The 18,245-nt window shown below is 40.2% G+C and overlaps 1 protein-coding gene across 1 annotated transcript; it reads left to right on the forward strand.

Moving 5' to 3' along the window:
• Positions 1–1,612: 1,612 nt before the first annotated feature.
• LOC110706025 (spliceosome-associated protein 130 A-like) lies at positions 1,613–12,060 on the forward strand. Its single transcript, XM_021883936.1, has 4 exons — positions 1,613–4,930; positions 8,565–9,056; positions 9,499–9,653; positions 11,648–12,060. The coding sequence occupies exons 1-3, from the start codon at positions 1,931–1,933 to the stop codon at positions 9,634–9,636; spliced, it is 3,630 nt and encodes a 1,209-aa protein (XP_021739628.1). The 5' UTR covers positions 1,613–1,930; the 3' UTR covers positions 9,637–9,653; positions 11,648–12,060.
• The last annotated feature ends 6,185 nt before the right edge of the window (positions 12,061–18,245 follow it).

Raw genomic sequence — 18,245 nt, forward strand, 5'->3', positions numbered from 1 at the left:
TTTGTGGTTAGCAATAAAGCTCGCCACGTTGTCTTGCATGGTTGCGATCCGGCCCCGGGGTACCCTGCAGTAGTAGGGGGCGTTTTCCTCTCTGTAAGAGGCGGACGGCTCCGCCCAATTGTCCCCCTTCTCAACTGCATGAGAACGTCTCGCCTCTTGTAGGCGGCTATGTTTTTCTTCTGAGCCAGGAGAACTGTGGCCAGAAGAGCTGGACTCGGACTCGTCCTCTGACGAGTCCGAAGAGGACGACTCCTCCCCTCTCCTAGAGGGGCCCGCCTCCTCTCCCTTAGAAGGAGCAGGAGGGAAATTAGACATGTCAACGGTAAGATGGGAAGGGACCACCTTGGCCCCTCTCTCAGAACTGTCGGCTTGACAGTCGCCTCGTTTCAATTCTACATCTGGCGCCTGGTCAGATGTTTCACTAAGGAGCACCCTTTGGGAGGAGCCGTCTGAGTTTGATATCATAGCAGTCTGTTTCGTTCTGGCCATCACGTTCTGCATAGACACAGATACAGTCGGACTTTGTATAAAGGGCAAAGATGGGTCCAGAAAAGGGCAGGCGGCACTCCTAGTCCTAGATTCAGCCGTCCCCGGTGACCGGCTGATCACTAACTTAGGTCGTGTCGTGTGCTTCCATGGTGCCATTTCAAAAAATAAAAAGAAAATTAAGAGTAAGAGAACTGAGTTACCTGAACGAGTGACGGTTGATGAAGTCCTGGAAGTTCGGGTCAGTCGGCTTGTCAGAACAGGCGGTAGGCAGAAAAAGTCCGAAATGTCAGAGCAAGTTCAAGGGTCCGGATGTTCTCACAAAGTTCTCAAATGTGAAAATGACCGAAAGTCAGCACTTCCTTATATAGGCAAGGTGAGAAGGCGAAAGGTCGCTTCCAAATTCAAAATTTGGGCGGGAAAATCTCTCGGCCGTTTGCAAGATGACACCTGTAACAGGCCGTCGCCTGTCACCGTGCGACGCCTGTCACAGGCGACACGTGACCAGTCACGTGCCACCTGTGAGGGGCAAATGATTAGGGGATTTTTATCCACCAATCACCGTCTGACAAGTGGACCAACCAGGTTCCGCCACGTGTCCTTCACGAAGGCCAATAGGAGCCTGCCACGTGTCAATCACAGATACGTCCTCTACGGACCACTTTAGACACGCCACGTGTCCACCCATGCCAAATGGGAAAACCGGCCATCAAGGCCCAATCCAGTCTAGAGGCCCGATCAGCCCTAGGTTTACCTTAAACCTAGAGAGTTGCACGCTTCTCAAGGCTATAAATACTCAATTAATCCTCATTAATCACACGATCGAATAATCAAGAAATCAAGCAGAGAAGAACAGAGTTATTAACAACCGGCTAATCTCGCTAACGACGCAGATTACCAACACTAAGCACTCTCACCTAGAGAGATCTCATTACTTTAATTTCTGTATTAACTACTCCTTAATCAGGTACTAACTTGGCCGTTGGAGGCGGAGCTCTCAGGAGTCTCCGTTATTTTGCAGGTACAGGCGTCCGGTTCCAGTCTCGGAATTGTAACTCTCCCGCAGGACATCAGAAAACCCCGAAACAGTACATACTCCGTATTTCATACTTCGTATGATACTCCGTAGTAAATTTAAATTTTTTTTTTAAAGGTGGTAAAAAAAAAAAAAAATCTAATTAGAAAAAAGAATAAAATTGTCGAAGTGTCAAATCTCTCATTTCTTCAATACAAAAAATTCAGAATTCACACCGCCTTCTTCCCTCTTCTTCTCAGTACACTCTGCTACTCCTCCAAACTCTAAAACCCTACTTTCTCTCTCCTCATTTTCCCCCAATCTCAGATGAAGTAGGGTTTATCAATTCATCTTCTTTTTCACCTCCATTTCCTCTTTCTCTTTCTCTCTCCTTCCCTCTGAAACCCTAGGATTAGGGTTTCCTACACCATGTATCTCTACAGTTTAACCCTTCAAAAACCCACTGGCATTGTTTGCGCCATTAATGGGAACTTCTCCGGTGGTAAGGTTCAAGAAATTGTTGTAGCAAGAGGCAAAGTTCTTGATCTTCTTCGCCCTGATGACAGTGGTAAGATTCAAACCCTACTTTCTGTTGATATTTTTGGTGCTATTCGTTCTTTAGCTCAATTTAGACTTACTGGTTCGCACAAAGATTATATTGTTGTCGGGTCCGATTCTGGTCGAATTGTAATCTTAGAATACAATAAGGAGAAGAATGTGTTTGATAAGGTTCACCAGGAGACGTTTGGGAAATCGGGTTGTCGTCGGATTGTTCCGGGTCAGTACTTGGCGATTGACCCGAAAGGGAGGGCTGTTATGATTGGGGCTTGTGAAAAGCAGAAGCTTGTTTATGTTTTGAATAGGGATACTGCTGCTAGGTTGACGATTTCGTCTCCTTTAGAGGCTCATAAGTCGCATACGATAACGTATTCGATTTGTGGGGTTGATTGTGGGTTTGATAACCCTATATTCGCGGCTGTTGAGATGGATTATTCGGAGGCTGATCAGGATTCTACTGGCCAAGCTGCGGCCGAGGCTCAAAAACATCTTACTTTTTATGAGCTTGATTTGGGTCTTAACCATGTTTCTAGGAAGTGGTCAGAACCTGTTGATAATGGTGCTAATATGCTTGTTACAGTGCCTGGTGGTGGGGATGGGCCTAGTGGTGTTTTAGTTTGTGCTGAGAATTTTGTGATTTATAAAAATCAAGGGCATTCTGATGTTCGGGCTTTGATTCCTAGGAGATTGGATTTGCCTGCTGAACGTGGGGTGTTGATTGTGTCTGCTGCAACTCACAAGCAGAAATCAATGTTCTTCTTTTTGCTTCAGACGGAGTATGGTGATATATTTAAGGTCACTTTGGAGTATGGCAATGAGGGTGTATCCGAATTGAAGATAAAGTATTTTGATACAATCCCTGTAACGTCTTCATTGTGTGTGTTAAAGTCTGGTTTCTTATTTGCTGCATCCGAATTTGGTAATCATGCTCTTTATCAGTTTCAAGCTATTGGAGATGAACCTGATGTAGAGTCTTCTTCTGCTAGGATGATGGAATTGGAAACCGATGAAGGTTTTCAGCCGGTGTTCTTCCAACCTAGGAGGCTTAAGAACCTTCTTAGGGTTGACCAGGTTCAGAGTTTGATGCCGGTAATGGACATGAAAGTGTTTAATCTTTTTGAGGAAGAGACTCCCCAGATTTTTACGCTGTGTGGACAAGGTTCTCGTTCCTCTTTAAGGGTTTTAAGGCCTGGTTTGGGAATTACTGAGATGGCTACCTCTCCACTTCCTGGTGTGCCAAATGCGGTATGGACAGTGAAAAAGAATGTTAATGATGAATTTGATGCTTATATTGTGGTTTCATTTGCTAGTGTAACTCTTGTACTCTCAATTGGTGAGACAGTTGAAGAAGTTAGTGACAGTGGATTCTTAGATACTACTCCTTCTCTTGCTGTATCTTTGATTGGTGATGATTCTCTCATGCAAGTCCACCCTAGTGGTATTAGGCACATTAGGGAAGATGGTCGTATCAATGAGTGGAGAACCCCTGGAAAGAGGACCATAGTTAAGGTTGGGTACAACAGGCTTCAAGTTGTTATTGCACTCAGTGGAGGAGAGCTTATCTACTTTGAGGTGGATATGACTGGTCAGTTGATGGAAGTAGAGAAACATGAAATGCCTGGAGATGTGGCTTGTTTGGACATTGCTCCAGTTCCGGAAGGGAGACAGAGATCTCGGTTTCTTGCAGTTGGTTCCTATGATAATACTATTCGTATCTTATCTCTTGATCCAGATGATTGTATGCAAGTGTTGAGTCTGCAAAGTGTTTTTTCGCCCCCTGAATCTTTACTGTTTCTTGAGATTCAGGCATCAACCGGAGGTGAGGATGGTGCTGATCATCCTGCCAGCCTTTTCCTTAATGCTGGTTTGCAGAATGGTGTATTGTTTAGGACAGTTGTAGACATGGTTACAGGTCAACTCTCTGATTCTCGTTCTCGGTTTTTGGGGCTCAGAGCCCCAAAACTTTTTTCAATTATAGTGCGAGGTCGGCGTGCGATGCTTTGTTTGTCAAGCCGTCCTTGGCTTGGGTACATATATCAGGGACACTTCCTTTTGACACCTCTGACATGTGGTACACTTGAATTTGCGGCCTCATTTTCATCTGATCAGTGTGCAGAAGGTGTAGTTGCCGTTGCTGCTGAGGCTTTAAAGGTGTTTACTATTGAGAGGCTTGGTGAGACATTTAATGAAACTGCGATCCCTTTGAGGTACACTCCACGAAAGTTTGTGCTCCAGCCTAAGCGGAAGTTGCTGGTCACGATTGAGAGCGATCAGCGTGCATTAACTGCTGAAGAACGCGAGGCTGCACAGAAAGAATGCTTTGGTGCTGGGTTGGATGAGAATGGTAATATTGAAATGGAAAATGGTGATGAAGATGAAGATAATCATCTCTCTGATGAGCAGTATGGTTATCCAAAAGCAGAGAAAGAGAAATGGGTTTCTTGCATCAGGGTTCTTGATCCAAGAACAGAGGAAACTACTTGCTGCCTAGAGCTTCAGGATAATGAGGCTGCATTTAGTATATGCACTGTAAATTTCCATGACAAGGAGTATGGGACCCTACTAGCTGTTGGTACTGCGAAGTCATTACAATTTTTCCCTAAAAGATCGTTTGAGGCTGCATATATTCATATTTATCGATTTGTTGATGGTGGAAAACTTGAACTTTTGCACAAAACCCAAGTAGAAGGTGTTCCATTGGCTTTATCCCAATTTCAGGGAAGATTACTTGCAGGAATAGGATCTGTGCTCAGGCTGTATGATTTGGGCAAGAAGAAATTACTTAGAAAATGTGAGAATAAGCTGTTTCCAAACACAATTATTACTATACACACTTATCGTGATCGTATTTATGTGGGTGATATCCAAGAGGTAAGCACTTCTGATTTCTTACCATGTCATTTTCTGTTTTTTCATTTGTTTTTACTTCGAATAATCATCTATCAGTGTTCAAAAATCTTGATGATTGTTATTTCTGTTGTTGATGTTAATATGAAAAAAATTAAGTGTGAAAAATTGGACTCTTTGCTGCCCTTTACTCACATCCTCTTCACGAGTCACGACTCTTTGTTAGGCACTCCCTCTATTTTATTGTGATTGTTTGAATAACTCACGAGTAAAGACACTTATACACGTTCAGCACAAATCTGTCATTCTGTCTTAATACTAAACTACCCTAAGATCCTTCTCAAGAATTGTTACATACTATCTAAAACTCAACATCATCATCAACATTAAGTCAATGGCTTTGAAAAGGATATTGCTAGTGGCTTGTTGGGTGTCAGGCATAGGGGTTTTTCAAATACCAGTTGGTGGTGAGTCAGTGACAATAATTTGCTCTCTCTTGTTTTACATCATTAATTTTAAGACTAGGGAATCTGTAGTAAACTGACCTAAGGAAGGGGAGTTGTGGGTAGGCTAGTATTATTACGTTAATAGTCTTCATATTAATTACTAAAATAGAGAGAGCTGCCACCTGTGCACGTGAGACAAAAGCTACTCTAGAATCATCATAGGGATTGAAACCGTGTATATTTTATCGAGAGAGATGAGGAAGGAGGAGGCATGAAGACTGTGAGACAAAAGCTAGTCACTAACTTCGATATTTGTAGCTTCAAGCTTATAAGTTCGTAAGAACGGCTTAGCATTATGAATTAATGTTTATATCTTTCATAATTTTTTGCTTATTTGCTCAAAACCAAATCAATCTAGAATTGTTGACTATTTGGCTCCGTTTGAAAAGGACACTACTACCAGTCACATGACATGTTTTTGGATAATTGAGACCCTGTCAAATACTTCCTCCGTTTTAATTGCACAGTTTGCTTTGGGCACAAGATTTAAGAAAGGGATTAAAAAATTTAGAAGGTGGGGGTTATTGAGAATGCCCATGTGAGTACAAACAGAGCAGAGAGAAAAGGTGGGGTTAATATTGGTTATTATCAAATGTCTACTATGGTATAATGGATATATGGTGCGTGAACACATGCTCAAGGTTTATGAAAGCGTTCCATAAAAGGAATTGATCCAATTAATATGCAACTTCCCATAAAGGCGAATGGTGCACTATAACAAACGAAGGAAGTATATATATATTTATACTCCCAATTGAGATTGACAGTCCTACTGTATAGTTGTGATTATTGGCACATGTAACTAAGAGGGGCTAGATTACTGTTATTTTGGTAGCTAATATGATTTTAAATTACCACAATGTCCTTAAGAAGCCAGTTAATTGCTTTAGTAAGGGGAACAATTTGTTAGCCATCAATGTTAGCCATTGTGACCTTTTTTTTTTTTTTGGGTATGCAACTACTTTTTGTATGGACACGAATGGAAGGGTTGGTGTAAAGATGGAAGTCATGGCATCAAGCCTTGCATGTTCCAGTTTGAAAAATTGATAGTAGACTTTGTGTTGTTGTTTTGGATTGGCTCGAATACGGAAAAAGCGTGGGAAAAAGATGGGCTGTGCCCCACGTGTTTTGATCATGGGTTTGGTCCTTGGTTGTAATGGCTCAAACATAAATCTATTCATGCTATATCTTACCAAGTCTAGCACATCCCAATTCAATCTTTAGGTTGGGGTAAAGTTCTTTATTTCATTAACATTTCTGTTGTTAGTCAACTTTTGCTTCAAATGGTTTATTTTTTGAACATATGTAGGGCCATCACAGCCCATGTTTTGTGACATTGTGAATCCAATCTTCTATGAGAAGATTGAATCAATGTAGTGCTAAACAATTTGTGCTTTGGATGTTCAGACATTGTTTTGGATACGAATATTAGACATAAAAAGTGAAGGACTTGATGACACATTTCAAAAGGATTTGAAACATAACGAGGCATAGGAGCACATCAATAAATAGAATTTATTTATGTGTATAATCCTCTCCTTAGATTAAGGGAATAAGGGTACTTTCTTTTCACCTTATATAAACATATTTGAACTTACCTTAACTTATCCGACCTTATATGAACTTGCTTTTGTCGTAAATTAAACTTGTGTAGCCCTTTTTAGCGCATATTTGAACTTATATTGATTCCCCGAAACTAATTTATCCGGACTTATAAATTCTTATTTGATTTTATAACTTAATTTTTCTTGAAATTAGTAGTTGTAAGGTGAACAACACATGCCCGAAGATGAACATTTTTATATTATTTTGGCAAGGCCTCACCAGATTTCTAGTTTTCATACCCCTGACCCACCATCTCCGTTTTATACCTACTTTGTACACGTAACTAATAATGGCTGAAATGTAAAAACCGTATTTTTGGAATTCTAAGGTTATAAAAACTAAGAGGGAGAAATAAATGTTTAGTGGTTGTTAGGTGGGTTCTACTTTCCCACACCTATTTGGCTACCCCTTATTCTTACATTTAAAAAAAGTAGGGAAAAATGGGTACTGGAATATCACTGCAATTGAGAAAATAATGAAGAAAACAAAGCCTTTTTGCCAGAGAAGACTACTCAAATTTGTGGACCTGGTCTACACATCATTCTTTCATGCTCAAAAGCTTCAATGTCCTGCCTCTTATTTTAGTGGATATCAACATCCGTAGAAAGTGTAGGGGTACTGATCTCTACCAACGCTGATACCCATTTTTGTGATGGGTTGGGTTGTGTTGACACTAGTATGACAGGTTAATCAGATGAGTCTATTCATTGATGTGTGTTAGCCTACTAGACTGCCATACTTTAATATCAGGTAAATTAGTGCCCTATAGATTTTAATCAACAACACCTTGCTAGAGTTACTACAACTCGTTATTGAACGAGACATTTTTGGGGGGCCGGGGAAGTATTTAAAATTTTAAATGATCTGCTGGAAAATAAATAAAAATATACTTCCATTTTATCCCCTATGTACTTCTAATCGTATTAGAAGTATTTTAAATAGCTTAATTTCTTGCAAAAACCATTCCTCAGTTTCCTTTTGTAAGTGCAAATTTAAGACTTTCATGATTGCCGATGCAAATCTTTGGTCATTAGTATCTTTTATTACAGTCTAGTATATAAAAAGTTTGATTTTTTGAAAGTATATTTCAAAACAAATCTAACTAGCAGAATATGACTATTGCCTTTCTTAAAATCACAAATGATTGTCAACGTCAAATTGTTGCACTTGTAAAAAAATGGCAGAAGTGTAAATAATTGCTTCTATTATATACCATGTCCTCGAGTATATTTTCAAAATCTAGATGTTTCTATTATTGTGTCCTGCAGCAGGTGTCCTTGAATTTCCAATTCCAAATATCATTGTCTGACTCTATAGAACATAATAAAGACTTTTTTTAATTTGGTCCATTCCCATTGGTATGTTTTGCATTGTGAGTCCTGTAATTTTTTGTAATTTTGCAATTTCATTAACTTGTTTGGAAATGTTTCTTTATGTCCTTTTTTTAGCCTTTTCATCTCATTTATTTTAGTTGTAATAGATTTGGTTGTTTGGTGTGTTTGGTTCTGTTGACATTTGACAAAAAAAATATCTTTTGCTGTTTGCAGTCATTCCATTATTGCAAGTATAGACGGGATGAGAACCAGCTCTACATATTTGCTGATGATGTTTACCCTAGATGGCTCACTGCGTCACACCATGTTGATTTTGACACAATGGCTGGTGCAGACAAGTTTGGGAATGTATATTTTGTTCGGCTACCTCAGGATGTCTCTGACGAAATTGAAGAGGACCCTACTGGTGGGAAAATAAAATGGGAACAGGGTAGATTAAATGGAGCTCCTAACAAGGTGGAGGAGATAGTTCAGTTTCACGTTGGTGATGTTGTATCTAGTCTGCAGAAGGCATCTCTTATACCTGGTGGTGGAGAATGCATTATTTATGGCACTGTAATGGGGAGCTTGGGAGCATTTCTTCCTTTCACATCCCGTGATGATGTTGACTTCTTTTCTCACTTGGAAATGCATTTGAGGCAGGAGCACCCACCTCTGTGTGGCAGAGATCATATGGCATATAGATCTGCATATTTTCCTGTTAAGGTATGCTTGTTGCTTCCTGAATTCCTCTTGTTTGCCCTCTTTGAAATTTTTATTTGATTTCATTTTAATGTTGAGCCTCAGGGTATCCTTGGGAGTGATGAGCTTAATTAATAAATGGGCAATCTGAATTAAATAAAAAGGATGGTTCTTATTAGTATATGGTCGATTGGGTGGAAGAATACAAGGTAGTAGATTATCAGTCTGTAGTGATTAACTTCCGCTTCAGGATAATGGGCTGCCTCCAATTCACTAATAGTTTACTCACCACTATATCCCTCCCCCTTTATCTATCAATTGCTTATTTTCGGACCTTATATAACCGCTTGAGCCTTGGATGAATTAGCTTATGGGTGTGTAAGATTGTATGGTCTGTTCATTGTCAGGCTCTCTTCAAGCAATTTCTTTTTCCAATGATCGCTGAAATTTGTTCTTGATTTTGTAGGATGTGATTGATGGAGATCTGTGTGAACAGTTTCCAACTTTACCTATGGATATGCAGAGGAAGATTGCAGATGAATTGGACAGAACTCCTGCAGAGATTCTAAAGAAACTGGAAGAGATTCGAAATAAGATTATTTGAGGCAGATGTTTTGGAAGGTATATTACACTATGCTTTATATATTTATTCTATGTATAAGTGCCACTTTATTTTGAAAGAGGGATATTCTTATCATCTCCTAGTAAGATGTACCAGCTTGCGATTTTTTTTTGGTAGTTGATATATTTTATAAATTAGTGCAGATTCATCATCTCTTATTTTGACAGCTCTGCTAGCTGCAAGAACCCCCTGCCCCTTTCCTGAGATTTGTATCTGCATTAAATTTGAAAGTCTTGGAATTTCTCAAGTGTGTTTGCTTTTAGATTCATATTATGGCGATTGAAATGATGCTGTCTCCAAAGAATACTCAACAGCTGTTTTCTATTCAACTATAAAAAGGACCGGAGACAATTTAAAATCCCATCTTAGTTTAGTCTGCTATTCTGTGTATATTAAATGAAAGTGCAAATTGGAAATTATATTTTCAATCCTGGATTATTGTTATTCTCCTTAAAATTTTACCTGTTTGGTCTAGGGAGAGCTGTAGGACCTAATAGGAAATCAAATTGGTCTCTTAGATTTTTTTAAGTCTAATTGAGCAGGGTTTATAAATCTATTATTTGTTTTGTAGAGCTACGACAGCTCTACTATCTATTAGAATCAGCTGAGTGATTGTGGCCAGTTACTAGGAAAGAAAGAGAGAAAGTATGGAGAAAATAGAGTGTACCTATGTCATGTGCCTTATTCTGGAATTTGCTCAAAATTCTTTCAAACATTATTCAACTCAGGGTTGATAAGCAAGTTACAAGATCAATTCACAATCACAATGTACAATCTATGAGATTTTTGTACCTATCCGTTGAGGTAGGGAAGTGGAAATGGAGAACTGCTGTAATTTTTATGTGTTTAAATTTAAATATTATTGTCACCTGATCATTTAAATGTGAAACTCCTGTGAAAATAACTTAAAATCTCGTCTAGTTTTTGGGGTACTTGATTTTAGAATTGAACTTTATATTAATTAGAAAGCTCAATTTTTCTTTGATATTAATGGTATGGAATCAATATGTGTACAAGTAATTTCATGTATAGTTACTTGGACTTGACTTGTATGGCCTGTAGCTTGTTGCAACTATATATATATGGTGGTGGTAGGTCACTTCTAATCAAGGTGGACCATCCCCTGTCTTCTCATGCTTTCCTCCATTACAAACTGTACCATATAATTTGAAAATTAAAATTAGGCATTGCTGCTGAGAATTTGCATTTCCCTTAGCCTCCATATCTGACCACGCTTCAATGACTATCTGACCAGATCAGATTTTCCCTTGGCACCAAATTATCTTTTCTAAAACTAGTCAGCAACTCAGAATTCTGCAGGATGTCTAATTTGTATGCAATTGTTAGCTCATACCTCGTTCATAGAAATTGTGCAAACAGAAGCCTTAAGCCATTTAGAGTAGATTTTTCAGAGAAATTAGATATTGTAAATTTTTCTGTGGGGAGCCAAGGGTGTACTGCAAATTAATTTAAAAACGCTGGAATAATAGTTGCCTCGTTAAGCTGTCAGTGAAATGAGGTAAGAACCCGGACTAGTCATAGCAACCTTTTATGATTTGGGATATCTGTTCTCTTGTAGATTTCAATGTTGCGGGATGAATTGAGGGACTTTGGTTTTCTGATGTGTACTTTTGCTTGTTGCTCCTCACGATTCAAACATTTGAGCCTATTGGTAAATTAACTTCATGTACTTTGTTTATTTTTTTTTGCTGTAAATATATTAGTCGAAAAAGCATGAAAAAGGTTGCGGTACTGTTTTCTGTTGATTCCTCTTAATTTATTCCTGCTCATCTTGACCTGTCCAGGAGCAGCAAATTGTGTAAATAATTTTTATGTGGGAAATGTTAATAAATCCTAAGATGGACAATTAAAGGAATTTAGTGAAGGAGAAAGAAAAGACATTGTTATTATGTTATATGTTCTTATTATGACATTACTGTGCTTTGCTAAGTTAGACGTTATTGAGTTTTGATGCTGATTTTTCTATCCGCAGGCAACTCTGCTATTTCTCCATGATAATGATGTTGCACCATGAGCCTTGGAAGAGGAATGGTTGCAGCAAAACTTGCTCCATAATCGTGAAGTTTCACCATGAACCTTGCGAGAGGAATGTTTGCAGCAAGACTCCGAAGATGACTGTTTAATCAAAGATGCTAGGAATACATGTATCGTGTTTAGATCTAGACATAGGTAGTGAAGACCGATTTTTCAAATTTCATCTGTGCTGACTTAAGTTTTAAGCTGTATTCTTATGATTGTATATTATAAATGACATGAAATTTGTAACTTGAATCGTTAGCCCAGTTCTTTACACAATTTATTTTTCGACCATAGAACTCATGACACAATGTTATCTTTTTTCTTGTTCTTTGAAAGCAATGCGTTGTGTTTATTACTCTTCTGTGACCAAAATCTCATATCAAGGGTTGCAAAACTTGCAATAATTTTCAACTTTGAATGATACAAAAATAATATACTTTGTCAAATATCCTTACGCATTCAACACTTGTCCTTTCTATGATTCTAGTGCTCAGAATGTTCTGAACTCGTCATGAATGTGAAGTATACGCTAGCTCTGTTATTTGGCTACCCTTTGTTCATTATGTTATTTTTTTGGTTGTTGTCAATTGCTTTTTTTGTCCTTATATATTCACTACTCCTTCCCTCCCTTTATTAGATGTCTATTTCTAGCATTTATTACTCACATAATATAGAGAAGTGCGCATCTAATTGAGGGACAGAAGGAGTATGTTGCAGTGGCTCACACCTGTTAGTATATATATGTTTACATATGTTGTTTAAAATTCAACACGAAGAAAACAAATGATGTAATAACACAAATAAATTAAAGTTTGCAAGAGTTAGTCTATTACAAATAAGTACAGAAATAATTAATGTGTCAAATCCTTAATTCGAAAAATAAAGGCCTTACTTATTTATTCTCATAACTACATCAGCCAACGAGAGTGAGGGATAGCTCAAGTGGTTAGAGCTTTCCTCCCGGTTTCAGGAGATCCTAGGATTGATTCTCACCCCCGCCTATTGTGGCTCTCTAAACACCAAAAAAGAAAAAAAATAAAAATAACTACATCAGCTAACTAATTGTTTGGCTAACAAGCATGTTGAAGCCTTTGATGGGTCACGTAGTTGAGTGAAAGATTTATGTAAAGAGTATTCGAACTGTTCCGGGTGAAAACAATGGGTCCTTCGTCTGGACCTTTCCTGTGGGTTGAAGACTGAACTCGGCCCAAGTGATGACTGAGACGAGGATTTCTTGCACAGCAAACACACGTAAACTGGACTCGGGGGTTATGCCGAGAAAAGCCCCTCCGAAGCCAAAGTCAGTACAGTGTTTTCTAGAGAGAGAAAGCTATGCAAGAGAATTAATTGCTTGAGGCTAATTGTGAATGAATTAAGAGAGAGAGAATGAAGGCTTTTATACCTTACTCAAATAGGATAAGTGGGCCTTGAGGTCAAATGGACTTGCCATGTTGACTGGGCCTTTGACTGACTTGGCATGACTTGAGAAAGGGTTGAACCTCCTTTGGGCTAGTAATTGAATCATTTATAGACCGGCCCAATTCGGGTAAATTGGACCCTAACAACTTGCCCCCCAGACCTGATTCGGAAGTTTGACGGATTGGGTTTTGACTTGCAAAATGGAGGGAAGTAAATGATTTAATTGGCTTTTGAATTTATTTTGGGAGTTATTAAAATAATAACTGTTGTTTGGAGTTAATGGGGGATGTGGATAGTTTAGTGGGAGATTAACGTGAGAAGAAGACGGAAAGGTGGGGCATTGAAGTGGAGTTAGTGGGGGCTTTAGTGGCGCGAACTCCCAAAATTCCCAATTCTGGAAGGTATTTACACCATTCATCCCACTCTCTCTCCTTACTTTCTTTGCTAATTTCCAATCGTTTTTCGCTATTCGCCACTGCTAAGCCCTTTTCCCTTTTTCACTCGTATTCAGTAATCCGAGGCTTGAAACTGAAATTTGTTGCTCCGAACTTATAAATCGGCAAATTTCGTGTATGACCAAGGTAATTTTCTTTGAATTTTCTTTGGTATTCTTGCTTTTTCAAGTACCCCCCCTTTTTCCGGCTGTTGAAAATAGGCGGCGATCGTGGAAAAAGAAAAGTAGAGGGTGTGTCGAATGTAGAGGAGGAGGAGGTTCCGCAGTTGATTACGCGGCGGAATCGGCCTTTTGGCAATGATGCCACCTCTCAGTGACCAGAACCCTAGGGTTAGGATTAGTTCCACCGCCGTTCCTAGTGGCTCTGCCATTAGCGCCGTCCCAATTAACGTTTTGCCCCCCAGGGCTTTGAGATCGGCCAGCACCTCTGGTCGAAGTGGACCTTCAGCATCTAGGCCTTTGGCTCCCGAAGAAAGGGAGTGGCTGGAAGTGGCTGCAAATGCGGGCATCATGAGTTTCCCCTCGTACAACTGGTTGATTGGGAATGATGCCGAATACAATTTCGTCGGGCAAATTGAGGTTTTCTATGGGATTATGGAGGAGGATGGGTATTGGTGCCGAATGCCCACTTCAGATGATCAGATTCATCGCCCTCCTTCGCGTTACATCGGAGTTTACACTCATCAGCTGCAGTATGGGCTTCGGTTTCCGCTTCATTCTTTCATAACCAAGTGCTAAATGGTTAAACATCTCGTTGTGCCAGTTGACGCCGGTGAGCATCTGAAGGGTGATGACGTACCTTTGGGTATGCCTGTTTTTCGGACTTACGTCGAGCGTACACTGCTTCTGATTTACCCACAAGCTTGTGCTGGATGTCCAGGCGAACAAGCATAATGGGCCTGGCTGGTGGTAGATTGAAGATGAGAAGGGCTATCTTTTGGTCTAGCCGAATGATACCTCTGACAAAGATTGGAGGGGTCAATGGATTTGGGTAAGGGCGCCCCAAGACGAAGAACACCCAAATTACTTTGGTGCGCCGAGGTATCTGAGAAAACCTGATCCCCAAATGGCTAGCATCGATCCTGATGAGTTCACCCCTCTAGATCTGAAGCAAATTGAACATTTCTGCCGGTCTACAGTGCGCGGGGCCACTGGTCGAATGAAGACTGTCTCTACCACTTGGTTGCCTTGCTGCCACTACATCTTTGGCGAGAAGATGCTAGCTATCATCGGCCTTAGCCGAAAGTACCAAGGCGATAAGGAGCTCAGCTGGGGCCGAGGGCTTCATATATTTATTTTCCTTTTTTTTTTTTCAATGTTTGCTTTCTTTTGCGAGGCTAACTGTCATTTTGCCCTTTCAGTGTTGTACGAAGAGAACTCGGGCATCGATTATAGGGTGCTTGGGATCACTCAAGAGAGAGATCCGATCACAAATACACCCAAAATCACCGATTCAAAGGATTGGCCCCTCAGCTTGCACAAAAAGAGGCTTCAAATTGCCAGTGCGATTGAATATCAACAACAGAAAGTCTGGTGGGAAAAACGTGAACCGTTTTTCCTTCTGACTATCGAGGAACAAGCCGCTGCAGCCCGTGCTTCTGATGCTGTTGGGACTTCCAATGTTGCTGGGCCTTCTACTCCTTTTGCCGAGCGAGTTGAAACAACTGCTTGAAGATGAAGACGAGCGTCTTCTCAAGACTCCGGTAAGACTTTAGCCTAGACTTGTTTTCTGCTTTTGCTGTTTTATTTATTTATTTGTTTATTTATTTTTTATATATTTTTTTTTGGTACTTCTACGGCTCCTTGCCCCCCTTGTTCCTTCTTCTGCAGTCTGATGAAGAAGACGAAGAAGAATGGGACGAGAGAGAGCCCGCCGAAGCTGTCCAGGATCTATCTTCAGAAGAAATGTCTAGGCCTAGGAAGAGGAGGGCCATTGTAAGACTTGGGCAGTTTTAGGCTGCCCCTATTCTTGAGAAGAAGCCTCGGCTTAACGAAGAGACTAAGGAGAAAACTCCTCCTCCTTAAACTTCGGTCGAAGAAGAAGTCTAGCAGAAGACACCTCCTCCTAAGCCGTTGGTCCATGTTCAGGAGATCTCTTCCGAAGAAATAGTTCTGCATTCCCCTTCTCCACCTCGGGAAGGGCCCTTCACAGATGACATTAAGCGATAGGCTGCTGTCCTTCTGCTGCACCAGCCCGATGATAATGCTGAGATTCTAGATGACCAACCGAAGGGTCTCGAAGAGGGGGACCTCAAGAAAAGTGCTGAGGCTGAGAAGGGAACCGAGGAAGTGCCTTCTTCTCTTTTAAAGTATCCTTATCAAGGGCCCATATTTCATCGGCATCAATGTAGTTGCTATGGGAAGAAGCGGAAGAAGGATTGTCGTTCTTCCTGCTCTTGCCATCCTTGGCCTTCTTGTTGCTCGGAGGAACATAAAGCCAATTCAAATCAATGAGGTCTTGAATGCAATCGTTGAGGGTAAAACATTCTTCAGTAGTGTGGCCATTGCTGCAATAGTATTTGCAATAGGAATTTGGATTTCAATTAGGAGACCGTCTCTCAGGCACTGGATCTTGGTCTAGACCAATGGGATGAATGAAACCTTGGCCATGAAGGTAGTCAAAAGCTTCATTGTAAGTCATTCTTGTTGGTGTATATTCGTCAATGGTCTGTTTTACCCGTGGCTTAGGAGCATTGAGTTGGGAAGAAGAAGAAGGAGGGTGATCGTTCTTTTAATTCTTCTAATCCTAGCAATGAAGGTTTAGTTTAATGACTGACATTCGATTGACAAGGTTTTCCATCATACTTGTAAGCTTCGTAGTGGAATCTTGAAGCTTATCCAATGTTTTCTTTTAGATTTGTTGAGTACCTCGGTGGCATCTAAGAAAACTTCTGCATCTTCCTCAATCATGGTCACTTCATTAATGGAAATTATATAGACTTCCTCGATCATATGCTCATCAATAGGTGTAATGAGGAGAGTAGGATCAAAGGTTATTTGATCTTCTGTGATGGCTAGACCCTCAGAAAGTTTGTTGTCATCAATCAAACCTTGGATAGCTTCTTTGAGTTTCCAACATTCCTCAGTATCATGACCTTTTCCTTGGTGGTACTTATAGTGTCTATTATTATCCCACTTTGGTGGTCTGGCCTCCTGGACTGGATCCTTAATGGGTTTTATGACCAGCCCTTTGTGGTGTAGTTTATCGAAGGCTTTCTTGTAGCTCATGCCTAGTGGAGTAAACACTCTCTTTGACCTTTGTATTCGTTGTTTAGGAGTGTCTGTAGCATGTACTTCATTAATAGGAGAGGAAGAAGAAGGATGGTTGTTCTTCTTTCCTTTCGCATTATTATTGTTATCAGCTGCCAATTTCATAAGGTCGTCTTCAATTTCGATGCCTATATTGTAGACAACCTTTAAAGTGTTTAGAAGTTGATATTTCAGGTGCTTTTGGTTCTTTTCTTGGAGATTTCTGATGAACATTCTCACAGAGTCTTTTTCGTCTGGGGTCTTAATCATCCTAGCAGAAACTTTCTTCCACCTATTATAGAATTTGGTGAAGCCTTCATTATGTTTTTGTTTCAAGATTTCAAGCTCTTTGTAATCAGTCTCTACTTGTATGTTGCACTGGTATCTCTTGACGAAAGTATGTACAATGCTCACCCAAGTAGCAGTGTCCTTGTAATCCAGGGAAAAGAACCATTGTTTACACACTGGTTCTAATGAGAAATGGAAAAACAAAGGGAAAGTTGCTTGTTAGCCCCCTTGATTTCCATGATTGTTTGAAAAGCTTTCAGGTGGAAGTAAGGGTTATCTATGGGCTTGAACTTAGGAATGTCAGTGGTAGAAAACTTGTGCGGAAGAAGTTCCTTGTTCAGTGAGATTCCTTTGGTATTCATGTCAAGATACTTATAATCATTGGAAACTTGACTTAGCGTCTCTTTGATGCGCTTGATTTTCTCAGATGGAACTTGTTTATTAGGATCTTCAACTTTCTCCATTAAAATGGTGAGTCCTTTGACCATCTCGACGAGATTTTCCATGGTCTTCTGAAGTTTTGCAGACATCTATTTTTGGTCTCTTGTCCCGACCTGAAGTGCTATGACGATAAATAATTCCATCTTTGTGTTGGATTGGCGTGAAGAATACTTATGGACTACTGATTAAAGCCAAAACACATAACCAAACTAGCCTGACCCAAAACAAAATGACCTAAAGCTTGTTAATACTAAGCCCGATCATCATTAAGCCTAATCCCGAGATTAAACCTAATTTTGACGGATTTAGAATCGCCTAGGTTAAAATCTAGGGCTGGCGCGCGCAACTTAGAAGGTTGCGCGTGATACCCAGCGTAACCTCCAGTGGTGCGCTTGCGGAAGATTCAGAATTTAATAAATATACTGAATTGAATCTTACCATAAAGCCGCGCGCAAGACCATAGGTAGCTCTACCTTGATCAGTGCAGCTTAGTTACTTGCGCGCAACAGCCGCGCACAACCTGTTGAGTTGCGCGTGCCACTTGCTACGGCAGAATGATCAAAACCCCAAACTCACCCATTCCCTATAAATAAGGGTTCAATACGAGCTTTGAAAGACACATAAATTAAGCTAAGAAGTCAGCAGAAACTTGTGACCTTATGCACTAATCATCCCCTTGTCCCAAACACTCACCCTTTTA

Source organism: Chenopodium quinoa, unplaced genomic scaffold (genome assembly GCF_001683475.1).
Source record: "Chenopodium quinoa cultivar QQ74 unplaced genomic scaffold, ASM168347v1, whole genome shotgun sequence".
Lineage (NCBI taxonomy): Eukaryota > Viridiplantae > Streptophyta > Magnoliopsida > Caryophyllales > Amaranthaceae > Chenopodium > Chenopodium quinoa.

Coding starts and splice junctions, on each gene's coding strand:
- LOC110706025 (XM_021883936.1), top strand. CDS start 1,931: ATGTATCTCTACAGTTTAACCCTTCAAAAACCCACTGGCATTGTTTGC. Junction 4,931..8,564: donor ATGTGGGTGATATCCAAGAG/GTAAGCACTTCT, acceptor TGCTGTTTGCAG/TCATTCCATTATTGCAAGTA. Junction 9,057..9,498: donor CTGCATATTTTCCTGTTAAG/GTATGCTTGTTG, acceptor TTGATTTTGTAG/GATGTGATTGATGGAGATCT.